The sequence below is a fragment of the Solanum verrucosum genome, unplaced genomic scaffold (assembly GCF_900185275.1).
Source record: "Solanum verrucosum unplaced genomic scaffold, falcon-dt-bn FXZP01000038.1, whole genome shotgun sequence".
Lineage (NCBI taxonomy): Eukaryota > Viridiplantae > Streptophyta > Magnoliopsida > Solanales > Solanaceae > Solanum > Solanum verrucosum.
Window position 1 is genome coordinate 587522 of NW_026020564.1, and position 19787 is coordinate 607308.

Genomic DNA, 19787 nt, shown 5'->3' on the forward strand with positions numbered 1-19787 from the left:
TATCTACTTAGTTACGAAGAAGATCCTGTTCTACGATTTGTGTTTACACCCTAGAATTCTTGTATGATTTGGTAATTTTATCAAGAAAATGTGCAGTCACTTTAAGACAACAACAACAATAGTGTCTCAATTTGAAACAAGTTAGGGTCAGTTATATGAATCTTCACTATGCAATAGGGTAGATGATAGTGGGGGCTAACAATATTAACATACTCAGTGTAATCCCATAAGTGGGGTTTGGTAGGGTAGAGTGTACGTAGACCTTACCTCTACCTGATGGAGGTAGAGAGACTGTTTCCGAAAGACCCTTGGCTCAAGTGCAACTAAAAATGGGCACTAAATACACAATAATATCCTGATTAGACAACTATAGTCTATCTGTTGTAGATTTTTAATTAAATTTAGTGAGCAACACCAATTATATTATTGTTCTTCTTAGTTTATTTAAAGAGACTTGTTAGCAGAAGACTATTTTTAACTATGGTGTTTATTTGTAGACTGTTTTGCAGGCTATAGTAATTTCTTCATGGGGACTGAGGATCCAAACAACTGTCCTGCATCTGATAATCTTGAAAGAGGAATTGAAAATAGTGAAGTTGGTGCAAATGGAGACACTTCCAAACCCACTAATTTTGTTGTCAGTGAAAGCAAGGAACCTCTACAGGAAAGTGATAGTGACATGGATTTGGAGAGTGACCCTGGCTCACAAGTTGGTGTTGACTTGACTGGAACACCATCACAAGTTGGTGTTGAGTTGACAGAAACAGTTGAGATAACAGAAGAAGTAACTACGCTCGACTCTGTAGTACATGCTGAGAATGGACTTCTAAGTTTGCCTGACGGAAACAATAGTAGTAATCAGACAAAGGATCAAGATCATGTCAGCACTCAGGAGATTGGTGGTGTCAAATGTATGTTGTTTGTTTGATATTTTCTGGTTTACTTTTGCTCAATGCGTATTTTATGTCTTGTAATTCCTTATAATAGATCTTGACTTGTAAGCAATGGAATCTTTATGCCTATAGTTCCGTTTTACTTCAGTGTCGAGTTTGCATCTTTTTATTAGTTTCTTTTACTCTTTGTCTCTATTGGTTGAGATAAATTTCTCCAAATATTGACTTTCTTTGGCAGGCTTATCTGGAGTTAAGAGACCTCGAGCAACTCTTGATGTTGAGCAACCGTCAGTGCATGTCGTTTATGATTCTTTAACAAGGTTTGACGAAAGTTCTCATGTTCTATTACATTCTTCCATTGCCACATTAAGATTATGTTTATTTGGAGTGACAAGGGGAAGTACATGAGGAGGGCTAAGGATCATTTCTCATGTTTGGTTCAAACTAAATGAGGATTAGAGGGGTATTTGTGCCCCTAGATGTCAACTTTTCCCACCTGTTTAAAATGGAATAAGAGGAAGTACATCTCATATAGTTCTGTTCCTATTATGAGAAGAGGTTAAATACATCACATAAGGGAGTAAATCAATCATCGTCTTCAGCACTTCTCTTTTCCCTTTGTTGAACCAAATGTAGAAGTCGTGATCCATTTATATTATTAAACATATATTGTTAGTAAAAATGTCATCTTTATATTTTGTGATCCTGACGGGTTCACTTATGTTTCCAGAGAGAGCAGAAACATGCTTGAGGGGCTGCTACAACAATGGTCAGAGTGGCATGCCAAACATTGTTCTTCAGCACATGTAAGCCTTTCATCTTCTTCTTCTTATTATTTTTGATAACAGTGGTGTCTGGTCTAGCTAGTACGTACCTCAACTATTCACCGGGTTCGTGCTATTTTCCACTAGTACATGGTACGCGCACCTCGATTTTTCCCTTTCTCCACTGAGATTTGATTCACCTTTGAAGAACAACCTGGTCTTTAAGGTTTGCACCACTTCATTGACTTCTAGCCACACTCTTGGGTGCTCATGTAGGTCTTTCATCTTTGATTGCCAATTGTAGAGCTGAAAGGGAAATGATACTTTGAAATTAAAAATTGGTCAAAAAAAATAAGGCAATTCCCTTGCAGTAAGAATTTGTATTAGTTAAATTTTGACCTGGTTGCAACTCATGTTCCAATCATTTTGTTGCAAGTGGAAATCATTTTAGTAGTTTTTTGAACTCAAAAAGCTGAGAGTAAGGCACCCTTCCAGCATATGAAAACTTTTTTTGCTGTCCATGAGGATATTCTTGCCACAATTTCTGTATTAGAGAGGCTGCCATAGTAGGATAGCGAGTTTCTTTGTGGCTAAGGGTTCCCCAGATATATGAAAGGAAGTTCTCCATGTTCAATTCCCGACACCTGTTCTATATTAGTCATCACTGCACTAGACACACCTCCAAAGTAGATGCAGCTTTTATTTTAGGTTAGCTTGGAGTCCTGAAGCTTGAGAAAACATAGTAAACTTGTCAAAGAGCAATGTAATAGTTCATCACCCTGACAAAAAGTAGTAAATCATCTGCTTAAGAGAGATGTGTTAGTTTTAACTTAGGACACATAGGATGGTATTTTGTATTGCCTGTCCTCAGCTAGAGTACTAAGGTTTCTGTTGAGATATTCCATGGCTATGACAAGCAGATAGGGAGACATAGGATCTCCTTGTCTCAGTCCCTTTTCTGCACTAAAATGCTCAATGGTTCGTGATGGTGATTGAATAACTGGCTGTCCTGACACAGTGCAATAATATTATCCAAGTAATGAATTTTTCTGGAGAACCTAGTCCCACCTTAATTTGTTCTGTGTAAACCCATTCCACTGATTCATAGGCTTTTTGAAGATCCACTTTAAGCATACATCTAGGTGAAATATGCTTTCTACTGTAATGTTTAACCAGTTCATGAGCCATGATTATGTATATCTGCTATTTTCCTCCCAGGAATGAACCCTGCCTGATTCTCACTTACAATATGAGGCATAATGTTTTCATCCTAGCAGTTAGCACCTTGGAAATAATCTTGTACAAAACCGTACAACTGACTATTGGCCTGTACTCTTTGATGCTACTAGGTTGTGCAATTAATTTCCTTGTACATACTATTATGAAGGAAGAAACCCTTAACAGAAGCGTACACATTAATCTTAATCACTTGCCAAGCTTTCTTGAGCAACAAAGCGCTGTACCCATCAATTCCTTGTGCTTTGTCATCCCCTATGGAGCATAGACCATCATATATTTCCTGATCAGTGATATTTGGGATTCAGTCTTACTGGTCCCAATTATTCCTTACTTCAGCCAAGGTGATAACGATCATAGAAGCATATTGTAGAAGTAATATAAGGTCAGGGACTAATGAGATAACTAAAAGAGCAATGATTTCTTGGAGTACACCATGTCTGCCACTGCTGGTGGATTACACTTGTTAGATTTATTTATTTTTTGAGATAAGGGTAATTGTGTATTCACAAAAGTCTCCTCATCAAATGACGATGAGCATAGGTCACTTACAATCTCATCAGAGCATAAACAAAATCTACCCCTAGGGAGATTACAAATTGCCTATGAAATCAACAACAAGTTCTATATCCCCCCTCATATCCTGTTTACACCAAAAGTATAAAAGACTAAGGCTATTCATCCTTATCTTCTCGATGTTGTTACTCTTGTCCTCAAAACATCTAGCATTCCTTTCTTTCCACAGTGTCCACCAAATGCAAGCTGGTATTAACTCCCACCAATCTTCAGTAGAATGTCTTCTTCCTATCTCCTTCCATCTGTCTACACTTGTTAGATATTAAGTTATGGAACAAAGCAGCAGTAGAAAAAATGTGCTGGGACTTGACTCACAAATAAGGAAGGCCCTGGATTAGATGGATTCGTGCAACATGTATCAAAGGGAGGCCACTTGAGCAGATTTCCATACCCCAGCTAGCCAGGTAGATGGTGAGGAAAATTCTGGCAACAAGAATAGTACAAGTGAAATTCATGAGTTCTCCTCCACTAACAAGAGAAAAATCAATCAAATTCACTCTATGGGTATACTGGCATGGTCATCTTAATAATGTTGATAGGTTATTAAGATGGGGAGCAAATCTTGATCCAAATTTTGTGATGTGTGACATTGAATTGGAAACTGAAGGAGCATTTATTCATTGAGTGTGCATTTGCCAGGGAGCTTTGGAAGAGATTAGTGTAGTGGCTGCAATGGGCATATAATGATACACTTGATAGCCTTCAAATGCAATAGAAGATAATCGCAAAGACTAAAGCCTCATTTGTTTTAATTAAAGATTAAGACATTTGAATTTGAGTCCACATTTGAATGATTAAGACGTTGTCTCTAGATTTGAACATTGGATCATTAATATGTTTGTTTTTCAACATTTGAATGTGCATAATTTATTTATTTGTAAGCATAGTAAATATACAATTCAAATAAAGTAACTACATATTAGAAAAATATAAATTTAATAAAACAAAAACATTTTTTGATTAAACAAATGAAACATTTATAAAGTGATAGTGGAGATGGTTTGTAGTGGTAACAACTGATATTTGTAGCTAGGAATGGTGTTGGTGATAGTTGTGACCAGCATGATGGTGGCGGTTGGTGTTGAGACTAGCGTGATAGTGGCAGTTGGTGTTGTGCCTAGCGTGATGGTGGCGGTTGGTAGTGGTGGTGGTAGTTGTGATGACAAAGTTGATTGATGTTAGTAGTTGACAATGTTGATGATGGTGGTTGAAGAATGTGTGATGTGTTGGTGGTAGTTGGCGGTAGTGCTAATTGTGATGGTGGAGGTGGTGATGACCATGGCGACAGTGGTGGTGGTGATATAATTATAATAGTAGATGTGGTAGGTGGTAGTGACTGACAATAGTGGTTGACAATGGTGGTGGTGGCGATGTTGGGTATAATTAAAACGATGGAGGTGGTAGGTGTGGTAGGACTGACATTAATGGTTGACAATTGTGGTGGTTGTGATGACAAAGCTGGTTAGTGATGGTGACTGCTGATTGTTGATAGAGTGGAGGTAAAAGTTATCCACGCAAAATACCTCATAATGATACTAAGGCCTCATTTGCTTGCATATAATGAAGGTCTTAATCTTTAATCATTCAGATCTCAGTCATTACAACCTATGTACTCTTTGTGAGAAATATACAAAGTTACTAGTTCCAAAAATAATTAAATCTCAAGTGATTTAAATTGCTGAATATTCCTAAATCTTATGTTCCTCCTTTGTAGTCTACGACAATTTGAATCCTACCTTAAGTATTCAATATTAAAAAGAAGAAGATAAATCTGGCAGTATTTTTGTTTTTTCAAAAAAAGTATATAGCTTTTTTCGTACTTATTCCCACCTTGTTGATTATAAATAATACAAACAAAACTATAGATTACAAATTGAAATATTCAAATAAATACTACCTTAGATAAGTTCATATGCTTTAATCTATAACAGAATTATCATCTCTTTCTTTCTTTTTTGGTCCGAAGAGATCATCTAATTAAGTAATAAGACCAATTCCATTAATTTTCTTCTTGTTAAGTTAACATTTGGGAACTAATTAATTATATTAGAATTGTTAGATTAAAAAAAATATTCGGAATGGCCACCACATTTTTCAAGAGATCATCTCATTAAGTAATAAGATCAATTCCATTAATTTTCTTCTTGTTAAGTTAGCATTTGGGAACTAATTAATTATATTAGAATTGTTAGATAAAAAAAAATATTCGGAATGGCCACCACATTTTTCTATTTGGAATTTCCATATATAAAATAATTTAGTTAATTTAATTAAATAAAGAATTGATATGAATTAAAAAAAAATTGACTTTACAGTTTTAAATATTAGAGCTTTTAATATTAGTTCAAATAAGGAAAGACTTGAGAATCAAAATTTTAGTCAATTTTAAAGTCTTAAATATTAGGATTTCTTTTATTTTACAAATAAGTAAAGATTTAATAACTATAACTTTGATTAATTTCAAAGTCCTAAATCAGTGGCGGATCCAAGAATTTTGCTCTGGGGGTTCAAAGTTTAAAGAAGAAGCTCAGGTGGTAAAGTAAGTGCACGGTGAGCGTAGTAACCCCTGACATGCTCTTTGTACAAGCAACCATAGGTATTTCATTGGTTGATAAAAGTAAACACCAAACTAATCAAAGATACTGAAAGCAAAGCTACGTTGATAAAAAAAGTTGTATTACATAAGTTAATTCCTAAAGGATGAAAAAGGAAGCTAGACGGGAAAGAAAATATTTACCTTAACTCACTAAATTTAGCTTACCTTATCATACCGCATTAAGCATTTCTTCCTACTTTTACCCTGCTCCATTGAACATTCTTAATAATTCTTGTGTTTGTATACTTTTATTTTGTAATGTTGTACTTTATTTTGCACTTCTTAAAAAATTTAAATTAGTATCCATTCAAACACATGTTACTAGGAAAATCGTCAAGATTCTCTAAAAGTGTGTAAGTATAGAGTTACTAAATTCAGTGATGTGCTGGATGAGACAGATGTGGAAGTGAGACTTGACGCACAGGTCATTCCTAAGAAGGAAAGTTTTAAGTATCTTGGGGCTGTAATCCAAGGGAGTGGTGACATCGACGATGATGTCACACATCGCATTGGGGTTGCTTGGATGAAATGGAGGCTTGCCTCTGGAATACTGTGTGATAAGAAAATTCCACCGAAACTTAAAGGTAAGTTCTACAGAGTGGTAGTTAGACCGACCTTGTTGTATGGAGCGGAGTGTTGGCCAGTCAAGAATGCACATGTCCAAAAAATGCATGTTGCGGAGATGAGGATGTTGAGATGGATGTGTGGGCACACTAGGAGCGACAAGATTAGGAATGAGGTTATCCGGGAGAAGGTGGGAGTGGCCTCTGTGGTGGACAAGCTGAGGGAAGCGAGACTGAGATGGTTTGGACATGTGAAGAGACGGAGCGCAGATGCCCCAGTGAGGAGGTGCGAGGAAATGGTGGTAGAGGGTACGCGGAGGGGTAGAGGTAGGCCCAAGAAGTATTGGGAAGAGGTGATTAGACAAGACTTGGCTAGGCTTCACATTACCGAGGACATGACTCTAGATAGGAAGGAGTGGAGGTTGCGTATTAAGGTGGAAGGTTAGTAGGGTTAGCGTGTTGCCGTCCCTCGCGAGGGTATGGGTTGTTAGCGTTTGGAGTAGTCCTAGCCGTATTGCTGTTTACTGCGTTTCACTCCTCACATTACTTTCTTGATGTTATTGTATCATTTGTTGATTATACACTATCTTTTGGATTGGTTGTTATGTTTTATATATAGCTCTCCTGTCACTTAGATTTGATGTTCTTGAGCTGAGGGTCTCCCGGAAGCAGCCTCTCTACCTCCACGAGGTAGTGGTAAGGTCTGCGTACACTCTACCCTCCCCAGACCCCACCTAGTGGGATTTCACTGGTATGTTGTATATCAAAAGATAAATAAATGGCATTGTCATTTTTTTTAGTTCATGTAGTTCAATTTACAAGGTTAGTCATCATTTGTAAAAAAACAAATGACGAATAAATCAAATAAGTTTAGTTTCCATCTCTCTAAAATATACTTGAAAAGACCTTTCGGGGTGGCCCAGTGGTTTAGGCTTGAGACTTCCATGTTGGAGGTCTCAAGTTCGAAATCCCTTGCTAGCGAAAGCAAGGGGTTTGCCTCTTGGGTCAAGCTCGTCGCACCGAGCTTGCCTAGTGTGGTTATCTCTCCTATGTGGTTTGTGACCTATTGCATAGAAGCGGGGGTTTCACCCTATGCGCACTCAAAGAGTAGCGGCTGCGGGTTTCCCTTGTCATAATAAAAAAGAATTGAAAAAATAGAAAAGAAATTCCATGAATTCTGTTAAATTGATATTGTTAAAAGGATATTGACGATTTTTTAGTTTCTTCATTCAAATATTTTTTTTTCCATCTCAATTTCAAGTTTAATATAATTCATCATTTTTAAAGAGTTTATTCAAGTTAGTACATGAAATTACGTTGAAATAAAATGAATAATAAATTTAATCAAAGACAAATTAGAAAAAAGAAATGGCATAAAAGAGAAAAAATGAGAAGAAGATCCAAGCCCAAAAGTTGAGCCCAATTTCATAGCATTAAAAAGGGTAAAAATAAAAAGGACTTGCTGCGCATGGGATTGAATCCATGGCGTAAGGGCAATTCTTGAACCCCTTATCCACTAAGCTAAGCTTCTCACTTGTTTGCAGAGGGTTCATTTTAATATATATACTCATTAAATCAGAATTTGGCCTTATATCTATAGTGTAATTTTCAAAGAAGGGGGCACCACCTAGATCCGCCCCTGTCCTAAATATTAGGATAATAATTACATGACAATTATTTGAGAAAAATAGTAATGACAATTTTGTCTATTGAAGAATTTTAATGATGGACTAAAGTTAAATCAACATTTCTAAGGACCTTCGTGCTTTTAATATAATCTAGATGAGTCTGAATGGTTTCAAGATTCTACTACAGATCTGATTCATTTAGATCTTTTCACATCCATTAAGATGCTTTATTAAAAAATAAACAAATGGACTTAATGGGATGAATCTTAATCATTAAGATTCAGGCCTAAAAAACAAATGCACTTAATGGGCGGAATCTGAATGATTAAGATTCAAACCTCCATTAAGTGCAAATAAATGAGGCCTGAGTGCTTAAATCTGAATGTAAGCAAATGCACTCAAATACCGAAGATCTGAACCATTAAGATCCAGATGTCCATTAAGCGCAAATAAATGAGGCCTAAAGGTAGATCAAGTGATCAACCAAGGCTCAAGTTCTTAAACTAGTTTTCATAGGCACCATTCAAGCTATTTGGTCTGAAAGACGCATGAGTCTTTGAGTGGAGGAAAAGAGAACCAACAAGTTTAGCAAGAGAAATTGCATGTGTTTTGTAATGTTTTAGCATCACTAAAGCTTAGGAATATGCTTCACCAATGCTATTTTTTGATGTTATAGCTTAGTTGATAGATTATGGAGGTTGTGTGATTGACATTATGAGTTCGCAAGACTGTGTCTGTAGCCTTGTTATGTACTTATTGGCCAATTGGTGATTAATACGACAATTAGTTACCAAAAAATATATCTTGACCTGGTTGGATTAAGGCTGGATGTCTTTGATTCTTTTCCATTGAATAAAAACTAATAAGTAATTACCTGGTGGGGGGCAGATAGCCAAAGTTAAGAGAATGTCATCCACTGTCCAGATTTTGCACCAAGGTGGAAATTAGTTTGGCATGTTTAACACGTAAGTTAAAATGGTCAAACATTGATGTTTGCTATTCTGGCATCTCTCTTTACTATTCCTAATACTGTTTACTATATTATGTTACTGGAACATCTGACGATGAGTTTAACCTTTTGTGTAGTGCTTATTGAGGTTTTTCTAGTAATCTTCAGTGTCTCTGTAGGTTTCATCCTGAGAATGCTGAGTCTTGTTTCTTTGATTTCAGGATTCAAGAGAACTGTTAGAATCTGGTGAAGAGACGTACTTCCCTGCTCTTCATGTTGGTTTGGAGAAACCTTCTGCAGTGGTATATTTCTATCTCTGCCGCATGCACAAATTTGAATTCTCTGTTGAGCTATTGTTACCATTTTATTTGAGGATGTTTTTAGTTAAAAAAGTAAACAAAAGACATTTGCCTCCACTAATTTGCACACTATTTTTTGCTTAACGCGTAAAAGTTGACTCTTATTTCGCCAGCCATCATTGGTTGGTTCCTAGAATAGACAAATCAGACTGATTTGATTTTGCTAATTGCATCTTCATTGTTAGTGAGTGGATAATTAGGGAAGAACCAGTTTATAAACCTTCCCCATCCCCCCCAAAAAAGAAAAGAGAAAGGACCTCGCTTTGGCGCTGAGGCTAAGGGCAAAACAGTCTGAGCACTTCCCATTGCTTAAATATGTATTTATCAATGCTGGGCTTGTGTCTTAAGATTCTATGCGGTATTAAGTGTACAGATCATGTACAGTGTTATCACCATCCATTAGTGAGAATCATCTTCATAAAATCGTGGGCATGTTCAAACACTCAAATCTTATAATAATGTTGAATGTCCAATGTTGACTGAAGAGGGGAAAATGTCCCTGCAAGGCAGATTTGAGGAGAATGATGTTCTAAATTGCCTAAAGCTATGTGCAGCCGATAAGGCTCCTGGTCCAGATGGGTACCAATGGGTTTCTTCACCAAGTGCTGGGATGTACTGAAGAAAGACATCATGGACACATTTCAAAACTTTTATGAGCAAGAAGTCTTCGAGAAGAGTTTCAACGCAACTTTCATTGCACTCATTCCAAAGAAAAAAGGAGCCAATGAGTTATGGGATTACAGACCAATTAGCCTCATATGGAGCATTTACAAAATACTCTCAAAAGTTCTCACAGAAAGGTTGAAAGCTGTGATAGATAGACTGGTAGACTCACAGCAAATGGCTTTTATAAAAGGGAGACAAATTATGGATGCAGTGTTGATTGCTAATGAAATTGTAGATTCCAGGATTAAGCAGAAGAAACCTGGCATTCTATGCAAGCTGGACATAGAAAAAGCATATGATCATGTGAATTGGAAGTACCTTCTTTAGATTTTAGAGATGATGGGATTTGGACAAAAATGGTTGAACTGGATTAGCTTCTGCATTTCTACAGTTAGCTTCTCTGTTCTGATTAATGGGTCCCCTGCAGGTTTTTTTCAAACTCAAAGAGGACTCAGGCAGGGTGATCCATTGTCCCCTTTCTTGTTCTTAATTACTATGGAGGGGCTGAATAATATGCTCAAGACAGCAATATGAGAGGATGGGTAAAAGGTTTTGATGTGGCTAGAGAAAATACAGAAAGCTTGGAAGTGACACATCTTCAGTATGCAGATGATACACTGATTTTTTGTGGAGCTGAGGAAGACCAACTGAAATACTTAAGGGTGATCCTGGTGCTGTTTGAAGGGGTATCCGGGTTGCACATTAACTGGATAAAAAGTTCTATGTATACTATCAATGAGGTCAACAACATAGACTTGTTAGCTTCAATCCTAGGGGGTGAAGTAGGTACTCTACCTACAACATATTTGGGTATGCCATTGGGAGCAAAATCCAAGTCCTTAGAAATTTGGAATGGTGTGATAGAGAAGTGTGAGAAGAAGCTGGCCAGATGGAAAACTCAGTACTTGTCAAGAGGGGAAAGACTGACCCTCATTAACTCAGTCCTGGATGCTCTCCCAACTTACATGCTGTCTCTATTTCCCATCCCACCAGGGATCACTAAAAGACTAGACAGCATAAGAAGGAAGTTCTTGTGGCAAGGAAACAAAGAGAATAGAGGCTTTCATCTAGTTAAATGGAATGCAGTGACAACTGGAAAGAAGAATGGTGGTCTGAGAATAAAGAATATGGAGCTACATGGCAAAGCACTCTTAATGAAGTGGTTGTGGAAATACTCAAATGAAAACCAAACACTTTGGAGAAGAGTGATAGGTGCCAAATATGAGAATGAAGATAGTTGGATGACTAAGATTGTGACCACACCTTATGGGACCAGTTTATAGAGATCTATAAGAGCCTTATGGGAGGAAGTTAAACCCAAATTCAAGATGAAAGTGGGGAATGGGAACAAGATCAAATTCTGGAAGGATGAATGGCATGAGAAAGGTAACCTGGAAACTCTTTTCCCTGATATTTACAATCTGGCAATGTTCCAACAAAGAACTATTGCAGAACTATGGACACCACAAGGGTGGAATTTCATCTTCAGGAGAGAACCAAATGACTGGGAAGTGATGAGGTTGGCAGAATTCCTCAACATGGTTGGACACTTTACTGGACTTCAGGCATATGAGGATATGCTTTGGTGGAAAGGCAACAATAGAGGAGAGTTCAAAGTGCATTCAGCTTACAGGCTGATGGATCAATCAAGCCAGCAGAGTCCCATCTGGCCTTGGAAACAAATATGGAAGTGTAGAATCCCACACAAAGTCTCATGCTTTATTTGGCTGCTAGCTAAGGAAGCTGTCCTGACTTAGGATAATGTAATGAAAAGGGGGATAACCTTATGCTCTAGGTGTTTCCTATGTGGGGAAACCTTAGAAACCGTAAACCATCTATTTCTACACTGCAAATACACTCAGCAGCTTTGGAGGATTTTTTTGAGCCTTAAAGGCATATCCTGGACTATGCCTACTGAGGCCTTGTACAGCTGGGAGGAGGCAGGTGCCCTTGCAAAAGACAGAACTAGATGGAGAATTATCCCTGCTTCAATATGGTGGGAAATCTGGAAAGAAAGGAATTCCAGATGTTTTGAAGGCATAGAAAATAGTGTGCAGGATGTTAAACTAAACTGCATTTTGTTGTTATGTTTTTGGTGTAATCAATTATACTCAAATGACACTGCCTCTATAGTTGATGTTTTAGACTCAATATAGAAATAGAGTAGGAGTGTCTAGAGTGCATTTGTATATAAGGTTTGAGTACAACCCATGTACTTTTGTGATATAATACAACGTTACCATTTTCAAAAAAAAATTAATGCTCTTAATAGTTGCTTTCAAGTTATGGTGTAAATTCATGGTTGTCTGTAAGTGAAACAAATTTGCTGTAGGTATTGTTAATTATGCAATACTATTGAATTCTTATCCGACCTCTGATGGTGGCAGGTGAGCATTTCTGTTATTGAATCCAGTGTGGTATATCTACCATACTGGCTCAAATTGAGAAGAGTAGTATTGTAATTTGACTATCTTGGCTGCGTAGCATTGACTTTTTTGTTAATAGGCTGAAAAGTACTATTTTCTGTTAGACATATTGGGTGGACAAACAAGCAAGTAACAACAAGAGCGAGTTTATTCCATTGGATGGCAACTCTATTCCTCTTTATGATCGTGGATATTCATTTGCTTTGACTGCAACAGATAGTTCAACCAATGTGGAAAGGTAAGTTACCGTTTCAGTCTTCGTAGGGAGCAAGTTCATTCCTAGAACACGTGTCCTATATTATTTCAGTTGTTAGTTTGGAGTACCATATGGGTGAGTGACACTGCAGCCAGGGTGCTCATGTTGTTTAAAGGTTTATACACACAAATTGTTGACTGTAACTGGTAAAATTCAAATATTTTCCTTTTTTTTTAAAAAGGTAAATGATATTATTAACAATGGGAATGAAAACTTCCATATACAAGAGGTAAACCCAAAAAGTAGAGATTTTACTTAAAAAAACGATTCTCTACAAAAGACTCCCCCAATCATCTATACAAGAAGGAATCCAATTATCTATACAAGAAGGAATTTCAAGGGTGAACCAAAAAGAAATCAAAGATAAAAGGCTATTTCTTAAATGTGCAAACTCAGTTTTTGTCCCCTCAAAGCTCTTTAGGCTGATGTGATACACAAATGTAGATGTAGTTTTTCTTAAAGAACTCTTATCCAGTTGGTCTCTACCTGTTCAACCTTATAATTGCCCTTCCTCTTTTTCTTTTCCTTCCATCTCTTAATTGCCTCTTCCTCTTTTTCTTTTCCTTCCATCTCTGCTCCTCCCTGCTGTGATAGTCTTGAAGTGTACCTCTCGTCCTCTTGTGAGCCAGATGTATTTTCCTCGTCCTGTCATCTTGTTTAAACTCCTACATGATGACATCTACTGGGTGCCGTTTGATTACCCCTCAATGTAGAGTGGCATGTGTTGCAGGCTCCTGCATAAGATTCGTAGAAGTCAATATCTATAGTAGCATGTGTCAATGTTAGAATGCTTCCCAGTGTAGTGTCATGTTATTCTTTTCATGTTTAGATAGTTATATGATATTATGTAATGTTAGGCTTTTCACTTGAAAACAATATTTTGACCTGCATTGAAGCACTTCATTTGGATTGTGTTATTGGCAGTAGTTTTCCTCGACAGTGTAGAGATTATGCCCATAAATATCCTTGCTCGCAAATTTGATGGCACAGTTGTGTCCTTTGATGATCTGTGTTCTCTGCTTATATTCTTAATTGTCAAGGAAAACTGGAAAAGGCAATACAAATGAAGGAAGCATGTAGGGTACTGTGAGGAGATCCTTGACCTGATATTTGATGTTTACTTGGTGACAAGAATTTTGTTTGTTTGATTTTTCAGGCATAATATCTTATTATGTCTTTTGTATTGCAGAGGAATGGAAATGGTTGATAGTTCCCGATGTTTCAATTGTGGTTCCTATGGCCACGCGTTGAAAGAATGCCCTAAGCCTCGTGATAATGCAGCTGTTAATAGTGCCCGTAAACAACATAAGTCCAGAAGGAATCAAAGTGCCAGTTCTCGCAATCCAACTCGATATTATCAAGATTCTCCGAGGGGAAAGTATGATGGTTTAAGACCAGGTGCCCTGGATTCGGAAACCCGAAAACTTTTGGGCCTTGGGGTGAGATTATGTTCTGGATTAGCTTTCTCATGTGATCAATGATTTTACGTGTTCTGAACTGTTTTTAGTTTTTGATCCAAATGCAATTCATTCTAGTTTTGAAAGTGGTAAGACACTGGTAGCATGGTTTCTTGATTTTTATCATCAATACTTTTCTTTTCATTTTTCAGGAGCTTGATCCACCTCCCTGGATTAATAGAATGAGGCAAATGGGATATCCACCAGGATATTTGGGTAAATAATCATATCGCGCATGCCTGTTTATATTTTGTTAGTATTCCAGTTATATTCTTAGCTTTTTGTCAAGGTGTAGTATCTGACCTCTGGTTAAACATGAGCCTTTTAACTAAATGAGTAGGTTAGGCCCAAACTAGTGAGCACCCAGCTCTCTCTCTTCCCGTTGTATTCATCTTTTTCCTCCAGTTTTTTGGACATACCAACTTTCTTTGGTTTTGCTTCCAGAGAGCAGAATGCTATTTTCAATTTTTTCAATAGCTATTGTTTATTCTACTCATAGTTTTGCAATTTACATGACATTTTTTAGAAGAAGACGAGGATCAACCCTCTGGAATCACAATATTTGCTGATGAGAAAAATAAGGAAGAAACAGAGGAAGGGGAAATTCTTGATAAAAGCTTTCCAAACCCGCCTAGGAAGATGAGTGTTGATTTTCCAGGTGTAAATGCCCCAATACCTGAACATGCCAATGAAAGACGTTGGGAAGCTGCGCCTTCGAGTTCGCGCTATTCGAGAAGTTATTCACACAACCGTTATAACCATGCACAAGACTATGTCAACAGAGGGCATTATCATGAACAGCGTCGGTCTAGGGATTTTGAAGACGACGGACCTCCTGGTTGTGATCCTGGAACTAGCCCCTCGTTGTCAAGCTATTCTTACAGATATGGGGCTTATGACTCACGATATTCATCTCATAGCCCAAGGGACAGTGCTTCAATGCCAAGAAGCCCTAGTCTTGGAAGATCCTTGTCACAGAGAGAGAGGAGAAGCCCAATCATCAAAGATGGTTCCTATCACCACAGTTTCTATGGTTCCCCTAGATAAACTCTCTCTAGACAATCTGATTGAATGAAGGATCTATACTCTGATTCAGCATTGTCTTTGCCATCATTCCATCAAGTTTAATGGCATGTTTAAAGATCCTATTATCTCCGTATTCCTCTGCAAGTTATTGAAATATTGTACATGAGCTAGATCTGGAATGAGATTTAGTGGATATGTTTAGTTCTTATAGGAGTTGCTATACTGGAACTCCTGATCTGTTGATGTTATGTAAAATAGCAGGTGTATGATTTTCTTTCAAGTCTGTTGATACAGTTGTACGCCTTTTGGCATTGCAACGTGCTTGGTCAACTACTATGTAGCTGTAACTTACTTCTTTTGAGGCTTACAACTTAGATGATGATAATCATTCCAGGCCTATATAGGAGTAGACATACATGATACACAACTGCAGGATGGTGGTACTATAGCTTCCAAAAGTTTGTGTAGTTTTAGATGATGCTTCATTAGTGCAGATTTGTTGTGTTATTCATGTCACTGCAAGTGAAACGCGCCTAGTTCTTGACCAAGACTTTATTTATTGCTCAATCAATGGTTAGAGTTGTCAGCAAAATGATGAGAGTTTCATGGGGTTCTTTTTTCATCTTTGTTGTCGTAACAAGGGATTGCCCTTGTGCAGTCTTAGATTCAGTTCATTTTGGAATACGAGGTAATCAAACTAGGGGTGGGCGTTTAGTTCTTCAGTTTGGTTTTTATCAAACTTCAATTCGATTTTGGTAAGTTGGAAAGTGTAGCCCTGATGCTGCTTGGAGCAGCTATTTACGGGCGGGGCTCTTAAAGGCTTCCTTGACGCGGGAAGGGGTAGCAATACACCCTATACCTACAAGAACTATATATTATAAACATTATAAGACAAATACATAATGCTTCCTTGCTTTTGTTGACATACCATAATATGGCCCTTTAAATTATTACCATTGGTGCCACCATACAGAGCCATTATACCACCTGTCAAACACTTTGCTTTTCCGAACCAAATGTCATTGTCAATTGGAACCTTCTCAAAATTTTATGTATGTCATTGTCAATTGGAACCCTCAATTTTGAACGATAATTAAACTTTCCTATATTACATTCCATAAATCTACAATTACTACTCTATCCGTTTAAAAAAGAAGAAGACATTCTTTTTTAGTTTGTTTTAAAAGAATGATCCCTTTCTTCTTTTGGTAACACTTTAATTTTAGTTTTACATGTGGCATGTTTAAGATCACAAAATTAAAGGACATTTTTGTACATTTGACATAACTGTAATTTAGGATCACAAGATTGAAAAGTCTTCTTTATTTTTTTAAACTTCATGTTGAGTCAAACTAATTGATTGTTTTTTAAATGGAGAGAGTAATATAATAAGTAAATTACGAGTGATAACAGATCAAATTAATTTCTTTCTTGAATTAGGGATGAGATTGAGGAGTTCTTGAGAGTTTAAGGTCGATTGTTAGAGTTGTTTTGAGTTAGATTCTTGTGTACATATACTGGGTATCTGAATCTAAAGAGAATTTGAGAAAAAGAACCGAGTTTAGGCGAATTGGGGTTAGAAAACGAAGAAGGAAAAAGTCGGGTGAATCTGGGTATAAGGTCCGCGACCTTGTTCCTCAGGATTGGGAAATTCTTCTCCACGTCGCGGAGCGGTCACGGATCGTTCTGCCTCAAAATTTATTTCGCGACCAAATATTTAAATGCATCTCCGCGTCGCAGACTTGCTTCCAAACAGTGATTTCTTGATCGTTTCTCATGTTTAACTATCTAAAAACACTCCTAAACATCATGAGATCTTTCATATCACAAATCACAATCCTTGAATCCATAAATTCAAATTCAAGGAAAGTTAAGAGGCAAGTCAAGAAAAGTTCATAGTCTTCCAAAAGTCTTAACTTTTTTTTAAGACCTGAGTTTTGAGTTGAGTAAAGAGTAAAGATTTGAAGTTCATTTCTTCAAAAGAGTATATCGGGACTATGTATTTCCAAAGAGTAAAATGTTTTCACATTTAAACAAGGAAACTGAGATTTCCAAAAGAGCTTTTGAGCTAGTTTTCTGTAAAGAGTAAATGCTTTCATAATTAAGCAACAGAGGAAACTTTGATTTCCAAGAGAGCCTTTGAGCTAAGTTTTGAGCAATTATCTCAAACCACAGAAATAAGTTATGTTTTAAAACATAAGAGCTAGTACTATATTTTGGAAGTAGTATTGAGCACCGATATTGGGGAGAGTTCAGACAACTCCCAGCCCCCATAAACCATGTAGCCATCATGGGTAGAAAAATGGTCATACTTTTTAGATGATTCCTTAGTGCTTTTTAGCATAGACTAGTGGATCCACTTAGTAGTCAGGTTCTATACCCTCGGCAAGGTATAGGACGTCCCTGGCAGCGTGAGGGAAAATGTTGTTTCATCACAATAGCTCTTAAGTGATGGTTGTCGATTAGAGAAACTACCACAGAAGTATTTTGTATTCTTAATACACAGAAGTAAATTGTATATTTATATACATTCCAGAGTTTATATTGTATCTTTGCATACACACAGAGTTACTATTGTATTTCTAAATACACAGAATTGTCATCTATGTTTTAAAAGATTTTCTTTATATTGCATTATGTTACCGCTTTATATTGAAATGAGTTCAGTTCAGTTCAGTTGAGACCAGGTTTGTTCTTTCAGTTCCCTTTTCAAGCTTATGTCTTGTTTTAGTATTCCCCTCACATGCTCGTACATTCAATGTACTAATGTCATTTGGCTTCCATCATTGTTACAATGCAGATACAAGTAACCAGGATCAGCATCCAACGCATCGTTTATTCTAGTTGAGCTTCAGAGTTTGTTGGTGAGCCTCCTTGCTTTCGAAGGATCCCCTTTTATTGCTTTTCAGTATTTTAATTCATTAGGATGTCGTGGGTCTTGTCCCAACATCCCTCCCAATTTTAGAGGCTTCATAGACAGACAATTAGTTAGATCATTTGTCACTATTTTGTTATTGGCTTATGTTTTAAGACTTGAGTTGCCATCTTGGCTAGTTGAATGTTCTTTTAAGACATTCTAAGTTTATTTCATGAGTTCATCATTTGAGACTATTCTCTTGTGTTTAAGTATCCCGCTGAGTAGTAAGTCAGGCCAAGAGTTCACTTAGGGCCAACAATGGTTCTTAAGTGCCAACTCTGCCCAGGTTGTAGGCTCGGGGAGTGACAAACTTGGTATCAGAGCACAAAGTTCAAGAGTCCTAGGGAGTCTATGAAATCGTGTCTGTAGAGTCCTAGTTATCAGTGTAAAGTGCGCCATATCTATAATTAGGAGGCTGCAACATTTTAGGAACTATCTCTCTTCTTTCATACTCATTTTGTGCGATAGAGTTCATCTCTATACAATTTCTTTCTAACTTGTGCTTGCGCGTAACCGATTGTGAGTTGGGCTATGGTCGAGAGTGCCTTCATGGGGAGTTTATTTCCCTGTGATCTAAGAGAAGCAAAGATAAGAGAATTCCTCACTCTTAAGAAGGATTCTTTGACCGTTCATCAGTACAGTTTGAAGTTCACACAACTGTCCCGCTATGCTCCGGAGATGGTTGCTGACATGAGGAGAAGGATGAATTTATTCATTGCTGGGTTGTCTCGTCTGTCAAACAAGGAAGGAAAGGCAGCTAGGGGGTGCACATAGGTCGGTTTGGTTTGGTTTTTTATTAAAAAAAATCTAAACTAATTATGTCGGTTTATTAAATCTAAAAACCAAATCAAACCACGCAAAGTCGGTTTTTTCGATTTCGGTTTTAGTAGTTTTTTCGGTTTTTTACAATTTTATGGTGTTTGAAAAAGAGATCAAACATATTTTCACTTACCTTGTGATAAGCTAAACTTAAAAAATGTTAAATGAATAGAATTTTCGTAAAAAGGGTAAAATTCACATGAGTACAAAATTATTATTTTTGAAATAACAATGTTCATTATGTTAAACTAATAAGATTAAAGGATACAATCAAACTGAATACAAAATGAAATATTTATAAAGTAAATTGTTAACTTCGAATTTGAAAACCTATAACAATATAATTGTAACTTCGGATCTTAATACAAAATAAAATATCTACAAATTTTACAAGCCCAAATTTGAAATAAAATATATAAACATTGAAAACTATAAACTAACTAAAAATATTAACAAAGTAGATTATAAATAATATTTTTCATCTATAAATAAAATAAAACTATATATATATACTATTTACAAAATTTTACAATCCCAAATTTGAAATAAAATATATAAACATTGAAAACTATAAACTAAGTAAAAATATATTATTAACAAAGTAGATTATAAATAAAAAAATTTATCTATAAATAAAATAAAATTATATATATATA

The 19787-nt window shown here is 36.6% G+C and overlaps 1 protein-coding gene across 2 annotated transcripts; it reads left to right on the forward strand.

Annotated features, from left to right (window-relative positions):
- Positions 1-500: 500 nt before the first annotated feature.
- LOC125810227 (uncharacterized) lies at positions 501-15507 on the forward strand. 2 transcript variants are annotated; one of them, XM_049489730.1, is made up of 8 exons: positions 501-911; positions 1129-1213; positions 1624-1699; positions 9427-9507; positions 12761-12894; positions 14102-14351; positions 14522-14585; positions 14896-15507. In XM_049489730.1, exons 1-8 carry the CDS (start codon positions 527-529, stop codon positions 15414-15416), a joined length of 1596 nt encoding a protein of 531 aa, XP_049345687.1. In that variant the 5' UTR covers positions 501-526; the 3' UTR covers positions 15417-15507. The 2 variants fall into 2 exon arrangements, with proteins under 2 accessions (XP_049345687.1, XP_049345688.1); XM_049489731.1 differs by having other exon boundaries at positions 1132-1213.
- Positions 15508-19787: the final 4280 nt, after the last annotated feature.